At 39.4% G+C, this 7,545-nt stretch overlaps 1 protein-coding gene across 2 annotated transcripts; it reads right to left on the bottom strand.

Moving 5' to 3' along the window:
- Nucleotides 1-809: 809 nt before the first annotated feature.
- LOC104908284 (uncharacterized) lies at nt 810-7,271 on the bottom strand. 2 transcript variants are annotated; one of them, XM_048644850.2, is made up of 8 exons: nt 7,057-7,271; nt 4,262-6,830; nt 4,015-4,173; nt 3,738-3,917; nt 3,461-3,655; nt 2,188-2,286; nt 1,494-2,081; nt 810-1,352 (listed from the first exon to the last, which is right to left on the bottom strand). In XM_048644850.2, the coding sequence occupies exons 2-8, from the start codon at nt 6,812-6,814 to the stop codon at nt 990-992; spliced, it is 4,137 nt and encodes a 1,378-aa protein (XP_048500807.1). In that variant the 5' UTR covers nt 6,815-6,830; nt 7,057-7,271; the 3' UTR covers nt 810-989. The 2 variants fall into 2 exon arrangements, with proteins under 2 accessions (XP_048500807.1, XP_010695679.2); XM_010697377.4 differs by having other exon boundaries at nt 4,262-7,271.
- Between the last annotated feature and the right edge of the window lie 274 nt (nt 7,272-7,545).

Genomic DNA, 7,545 nt, shown 5'->3' with positions numbered 1-7,545 from the left:
AAGAAACATAATTACTTTTACAAATAATTATCGCATGAACCCATTAGATACCTTCAAAATCTTCAACCCTTGGAAAAGGAGATGGGGGTGCACTGACGCTCCTGAAATTGTTGTAAGTCCAAAGGGAAGCAGCGAAGGAGGAATGCACGGAAATAATTCTTGGGAAAAAAACTGGAATGGTAACAAAAATCACAATAATATCTTAATTGACGGAGTTTGGAAGAGCAACGAAAACAAAAAGAATGATCCGGGGACTGCTGCTTATGGGTGGGTGATGTATGAAGACAACTCATAAAAATCAAAAGAGAGCAAACTAATTGATGCAGGCTCAACAATTCAAATTGAGACTTATGCCCTTCTATTTGGACTCAAGGAATGTCGCGAACGCAAAATACGAAGTGTAGAGGTTTGGACTGACTCACAACAAGTGGTGGAAGAATTACGAGACTGTATGAGAGTTGCATCCTCAACACGCAACATCTTACTAGAGATTCTTATTATGTTAGAAGAATTCGAGATCCAAAAAGCGTATTTTCTGACTACGCAAGCTAAAAAAATGGCCAGTAGTATGTAGTTTGTTTTGTTTTACACTTATTATTTATGAAACTGTAATAAAAAAAAAAAAGGTATCCTCAGAGATTTTCCGAACTTTTAATCTAATGGCAATAAGAACTACTTCAGGTCGTACTAAGAAACCTTTTGAATAACCCAAGATAATATGGAAGTAATATAAAACAATCAACTGACGGACATCCACGAATCCAATTTTACAACACAATAACAAATCACTGAATTTATTAGCTGCTATGTAGTAAATGAAATCCAATATAATAGTGTACTTTTGTTCCAATCACAATTCATCAAACAAATCTAAGGTCGAGTATACAAATGGCAACATGTGGGTAAGGTGAGAAGAAACCAGGACATGAACAAGAATTGAATATTTTGAAAAATAAAATAAAATTTTCAAACCTATGTTTATAATTTTACTAATGGGATGACCCAAATAAGTGCTTAACGTACCCAACAATGTCTATGTTCCCCAACGGGAAAATAAGAAGAACACACAATAATGCTACCCCTAACCCCCATAGCCATTGTGGAATCCTTTTTTTACCCCGATTGCGAAGAGGCGCAGGGGGAGCAGGAATCGATTTAGTCGTCTTTACCTCCTTCGTATACAATGAAGGAAGCTTATGGGACCTCTTCGCCACTGTTACAGGCTTTTCCGTAACTACAGGCTCCTTAATTGTCTCAGTTGAGGATTCTGGCAGCTCAGCAGGCTCAATTTCAGCAGTCTGTGATGGAAGAACCTTCTTCTTTCCTTTCTTCTTTGCCCTCTTCTCTCTCTCCTACATTGCATCAATTCAGAATCAACAATAGTTTCAAAGAGTAAACTGTAAAACCTCATTGATTTAGGAAAGAGTAATCAAAGGCATACTGAATAACATCCTAATACTATTAAGATAAAAGAAGCATTGAATAAAACTAACCTTTTCTTTTTCTTCAGCTTCCTTTCGTGCTCTAAACTCAGCCCTCGCTTGAGCTTTCTCTGCCATTCTTCTTTTTCTCTCCAGTGCTTCCTGTGCTTTAGCTTTCTCTTCTAATCTCCGCTGCTCCCTCAACCGGGCAGCCTCCTCTTCTCTCAATTTTTGCTCCGCTTTTCTAGCCAACTCTTCTTCCTCTTTTGTCAGCTTGTTCTCCTCTTCCTTATCTTTGGTCTCAATCCTGCCAGAAGGTTCTGCTAAGCTACTTTTAGATGTAATTTCACTCTGGTTTTGGTTTTGGACAAGGGCAGTCTTATTCTTCAGCTCTATAACTTTCTTTGATGATTCTTCTGCCTTTTTTGCTATTAAAGGAAAATCACTTTCCAAGGCTGAAGTTGTATCAACTGAATTGACCTTGGCTGAAGCATTTACTCTATTATCAGAAAAATTTCCTACGTATGGTGGCTCTTCATCAGGGCCAAGGGCTCGCCCATCTAGTGTTCTGAATCTCCTCAACGTACTCTTCATGTTGCACCTAAGGTATTCCTTTCTGAACTCATCGTTTTTATTCCATAGTTCCATAAATTTCTCCACCTATACATATAGAGCAATAGACATTTTAGAGGAAAACATGACAGGTACAGAAAAAATAGCTATAGCTTCTTTTGATCACATTTCAGTACTATCTAGCTTTGCTCACCTGGTTTACACAATGTCGTTCAAGATTCTCCTTTTCACCAGCCCCCGCATAATCATTTGCTGCTTTGGCATCATCCTTGTAATTGTAGAAAAGCTTGTTCTGCCATTTCATATACCAACTTAAAGCCTCAATAACACTTCATGAACAAAATCAAAGAAATATATACATATGAATATCTCTAGAATTTCATTTCAGCAGAACTATCCATAAAATGGAGCAAATGAAACACATAAAGCATTAACTTAATGCACAATAAATCCAGTGAGCCCTCAGTTCACAAGACCTACAATAATTTGACAGCAAAAGGAATAAAAATTCCTCTCTCAAAACTATTCTGGAAACCATGGGTTCCAATTTTGGACACCTTAACCTTAAACGGGTAGGGAAGTGAAGCAAGTACTAAGTAACCAGAGGCTTTGACTTGGCACAATATGATTACTTAAGGCTTTAGCCGCACTTTCCTCCCTTTGGTTTAATCACCTTGGGGAAGTGATCATTGGTCCTGGAAGGACACTTCTAAACAGATTCCAGTAAAAAAATCAATAACCTACTATGACAAGCCAGCCACCAGTGTGACAGAGATCCCCTTCCCAGAGTGGGCCAAACAGGCACAACAAATTTGCTACACTAATAGTCAGATTGGCAAAGCTAGTCCTTAGCTGGAGCAAATGAATTTGACTAATGAACTTTACAGAACTCTATAGAGTACAAATTCAGATCATAGATGAAATTTACGCAGGGAAACCTAATGCTCTTTGTCAAACTAATATGTCACTTGATAATTCGCTGTTCAATGTATAGTGACCTTAATGCTAATGCCTCTCAAGTCTCAACTAGTCTCCGAACAGTTGGTTTCAGGATTGTTCAGGGTCGCAGGGCTCTAAGCACTTGACCTCCATGCAGTGGAGGCAGGAGAACTCTTTTTGTAGAAGACTAATTGCAAATTTTATTTCTTTTATTCCTGGTGGGGAGGGGATCAATACAAACTTGTGATTTGTTAGGGTGGACCAACTAAGAGTTCACATTTTCTACGTTCTTTTGGAAAGAATACTCATTTTTTCTTAAGATTTTTTGTTTTATAAAAGGCACTTTCTGTCTGTCACTCTGTCCCATCAGTTCCAGACTTCTCCGCTGCGCCTCCACCCGATCAATGGCAATATGAACACTGGCTTGAGATGGTGCCAATATTTTTTGTTCTTTACACTACTACACTATCAAAACTATGATCCCAAAAACTCATATCAGAAAATTGAATCAGATAGGAAATAAAGACCTTTTCAAACGCTTGTTTCTTTAAAGTCTGTAATTGTGCATATGCCTCTTGTCGAATGGTATCAACAGATCTGAATTTATCTCTTAAATCATTCAGCAAGGCACTTTCTTCATCATATGTCTTCTTAGCAGCTTTAAAAATTTCTTCTGCTTTGCTGTAGTTGTCTCTAAGAGCATCCAATTCTTTTCTCAAGACCTGTACTCCAGAAATAATAAATCAGGCAAATGCATAAATTGATTTTGTAGAAGGATAAATAACTACTGGGAAACTGTATTACCTTCAACTGCTCCTCCGTTTCAACTCTCCGGTCCAAAGCTTGCTGTAATTCTTGCTGCCTGCGTGTGTTGGCAGCCAGCTGTTCACGTTGTTGGTTCAATTGCTTTATTTCACGTACCAACCTCTTTTCTTCAGCCAATTGCAGGGTTTCATGTTGTATCGTGCGTTCCATATTCAGTATCTGTTTCCAACAAAAAGGCATGAAAACTTGTCACTTATGATTTAATGATACAGAACAAACTATTACATTTTAAAAAGTGACTGGAAGCAGTTCCCACCCGACTATCGACATCTTCAACTGTAACTGCATTTCTTGCAAGGTTCACCAAAGAATGGGCCGAGTCTATTTCCCGCTTTTTGGCAATCATCAACTTATGTGCAGCTCTCTCTTCAGATCTGGCGGCTTCAAAATTTGATTTTATTTCCCAATAGAGGGCCTGTTTAAAGAAGCAAATTGTAAGTATGTAAGAAGCCCAGATGGGAGAAAATATCCATATAACCAAACTATATTGCAGTATGTTTCACCTTTCTCTTCTGAAATTCAATCCGAGCAGCATCTCTATTACGGGTCTCCTTTTCAACTCGCATCTCACTTTCTTTAATCTTCTCAGTGAGCTTTACATCATCAAATCTCGGGATCCTGATCAGGTAGTAGAATGGCTTTCTTACCAAATCAGGATTGACATTTAGTCCATCAACAGAATCAGCTCCAGCCGAAACCTCCTCTGTATTAATCTGCTCCGAACTCACAACATCAAGACATGCTTCATCATGATTCAACTGCAACCCATTGGCCTCATGATTCAATAAGGTGACACCATTTGCTGTGGCAGCGGTGGACTCAGAGTCCTCATCGGCAATATCTGACTGACTGGTATTATGTACAGTTGAACTATTCAGTACGCCAGTGTGGACATTATTGATATCATTATGTGACAAAGATGTTGAGCACTCAAATGAGCCAAAACTGATCTTGGGTTTCAGGGTGTCCTCGGAATCACAATTTGTCTTGCTTGCCACATCAGCCCAACCATCCACTGGTTTAATTTCTGTTATGGCACCATCAACAGGATATACAGGAGCATCATTGCTGTTTTCCAATTTGGACTGCTCATCTACAGAGCAGCCAATGCAGTTATCACCAGCATAAGATCCATCATTCACAGCACCTTGTTCTTCCATTATATTTGAGTCACAAGGAACTAAGTCCGACTCACAACTAACATGTGCAATTGAATCACCATCTTCAGATCTCAAATGACTTCCAGAATCCTGAGAAGACTCGGGAACATTAACTTCATTCTCCGACTCACGCTCTCCAAGCTTAGCATCCAGATCTTTTCCTTCTTCATCAGCAACTGCTTCATTAGCTGACTTCAGTTTTGACATGTTGGCTGCTTCTTCAGCCATTACGGTTTTTTCGAGGCTCAAATCCTCTAAAGAAACTTCTTTCTCAATTATATCAACCGATAAGATCTCTTCTGCCACCTGATCTTCACAAGAAACCTCCTCAACTGAAGAATCTAGGTTTCCTTCCACTTGAGCAATCAACTCTTCTTTTCCTTCACCCTGAACCGTATCAAGCTCATGATCAGCTACAGGCTTATCAGAAGGCATATCTTCTGTAGAATTTTCAAGAGTCTCTTTGACTTCTGGCGTTAACTCTATCGTGGTTTCATCAGATTGAACGTTAAGTACTGAACCATCCACCTCGGAGGCAGTCAACTCCAAATTATTCTGATTCCCTGCTCCATGACACTGATCTGACACAGTTTGAGACACTTGACATTCTTGCAATCCTGTGGTCAAGTGTGATGCATCTTGATCCTTATGCTCATTCAGATCAGTCTGCTGCTGCCCAGAAACAGCAGGCTCTGAATCCACAAAGTTAAGGTCCTGGCTTCCACTTATCTCTGCAGAATCTAAATCACATTTTCCCCCTACCTCAGCCTCTGCGACAGCTGGACCTAGTTCCTCACTGCCATCAGGTTGAATATCTTGCTTCTGACAGGCTACTGACGCCTTCTCAGTGATTGCTTCATCCAGCAACAATTCCTTGGGCTCACTATCTGGGACCTTAACATCAACATCTGGTGGCTGTGTTTCTACAACGCTGTCCTCTTGAGGCTGATGTCCAACATCTGCCTCAAGAGGCTCTGATACCTTTATAATACCATCCACTGGATCAGATTCAATGATCTGATTTATATGAGGATTACTATTATCCTCAACCACCTCCAGTCTCCTTGGCTCATCCTCCAGTTTCTCAGGTTCCTTGGCATGATTCTCATTATATTCCAGTTGCCCAAGGCGTAATTGCTCCTCATTTACAACCTCAGGCTTGGGCTCCACAGCTGTAGTCCCATTTTGCACCCTATCAGAAAGACTATCTATATCTGGCAAAATCCCTACTTTATCATCATCATCTAATGAAGGACAATCAATGCCATCATCGCCTAATGCATTGCTGTCATCTCCTTTCAGAACACTCGATTCACCATCCTTAACCCCATCTACAATAGACTTTACATCACTCTCCATCATAACTTCCAAATCCCTCACCTTAACATCAACCTCGCCCTCGACATCATTACTAACACCATTTTCAGCTAGCACTTCCGTATCCTCAATTGCAACCTCACTCTCGGACTTGATCTCACCATTTGCCTTCACCACCTCTGCACCCTCAACTTTATCATCACTCGCCTCTATCACAATGATCCCATCCTCAGGTTTCGATTTCTCGACACCTACCTCAACCACATTATCTATATTACTACTGTGACCATTACAAATTTCCAATTGATCACCTCCCTTAGCATTCAAAGCACCGCTTTCCGTTTTCCCCTCGCAATCAGCATTCGATTCGGACACATTCAACTCCGCATTACCGTCGACTTCTACATGATCATCAGACGCGGTATCACTTCCATTGACAAAGACATAATCATCCTTGCCGTCCCCATTACACTCATAACCACCACCACCGACACTTGTCGGAGGCAGATCCTCACACGAGCTCATCATATCCAATCCACACTTCTCTTCTTCAATATTAACCGCAGTATCAACCGTCATTCTCAAGAAAACAAAACTAACTCACAAAATTCAGAAATCACAAATTCAAATTCGAGTAAGATTACGATCAGATCACAAACAGATCACTCGAAAAAAATTCAATCACAAATAACTCAAAATTCAAGTATAGATCTCACGCAAATCAATAGCAAGATAAGCAGTGTGAAATCAACAAAAATGTTTCAATTAAATCAAAAACTGTAATGTGAATTGTGAAAGTGAAGTCAGAAAATTAAACTCACAGATGGCGCCGAAACTCTAAAAATGTTATTTCAGATTATTTTTGCTGAAGATCAGCGAAGTAATTGCGGCATTGTTAAGTAATTTTAGAGAATAGTTGAATTAGGGTTTGGATCAAAGAAAGAGAAATTCAGGACAGAGGAGAGAGAATGGGGCGCGGTGGGGGAGAGAGAGAGAGATTGAGGGGATGAAATAAGAAGAAGAAGTGGGAAAGAAGACGTCGGTTTGGCATTTGACTATTAACTCTGTCAATATGAACATTGAGCTTCAAATTTTACTCTCTTTTTTTTTTGTATTAAAATGGGACTAGGCGTTGTTAGGTAGACGAAACTCGATTTCAAGTCGTAGATTACATTAAATAATACTAATGTTCGTTTCTTTTTAATGGTTATATTTTTATTTTTTATATTATTCAAAAAAAATTGTTTCACTATTATTTGTGATTTATTGGTAAGAACAAATATAGTTATGTAAGGTATTATTTGATTCGT

Source organism: Beta vulgaris, chromosome 5, assembly GCF_026745355.1.
Source record: "Beta vulgaris subsp. vulgaris cultivar EL10 chromosome 5, EL10.2, whole genome shotgun sequence".
Classification (NCBI taxonomy): domain Eukaryota; kingdom Viridiplantae; phylum Streptophyta; class Magnoliopsida; order Caryophyllales; family Amaranthaceae; genus Beta; species Beta vulgaris.
Note: the sequence above shows the minus strand (reverse complement) of the source record. Positions and strands in the feature narration are given on the sequence as shown.

Bases quoted from the DNA above. Each gene is read 5' to 3' on its own strand.
- LOC104908284 (XM_010697377.4), bottom strand. From the start codon at position 6,814: ATGACGGTTGATACTGCGGTTAATATTGAAGAAGAGAAGTGTGGATTG. The intron at 3,918-4,014 runs GTGGGAACTGCT...TGTTGGAAACAG, and splicing joins TTGAAGATGTCGATAGTCGG to ATACTGAATATGGAACGCAC. The intron at 2,287-3,460 runs GTCTTTATTTCC...ATGAAATGGCAG, and splicing joins AGAAACAAGCGTTTGAAAAG to AACAAGCTTTTCTACAATTA.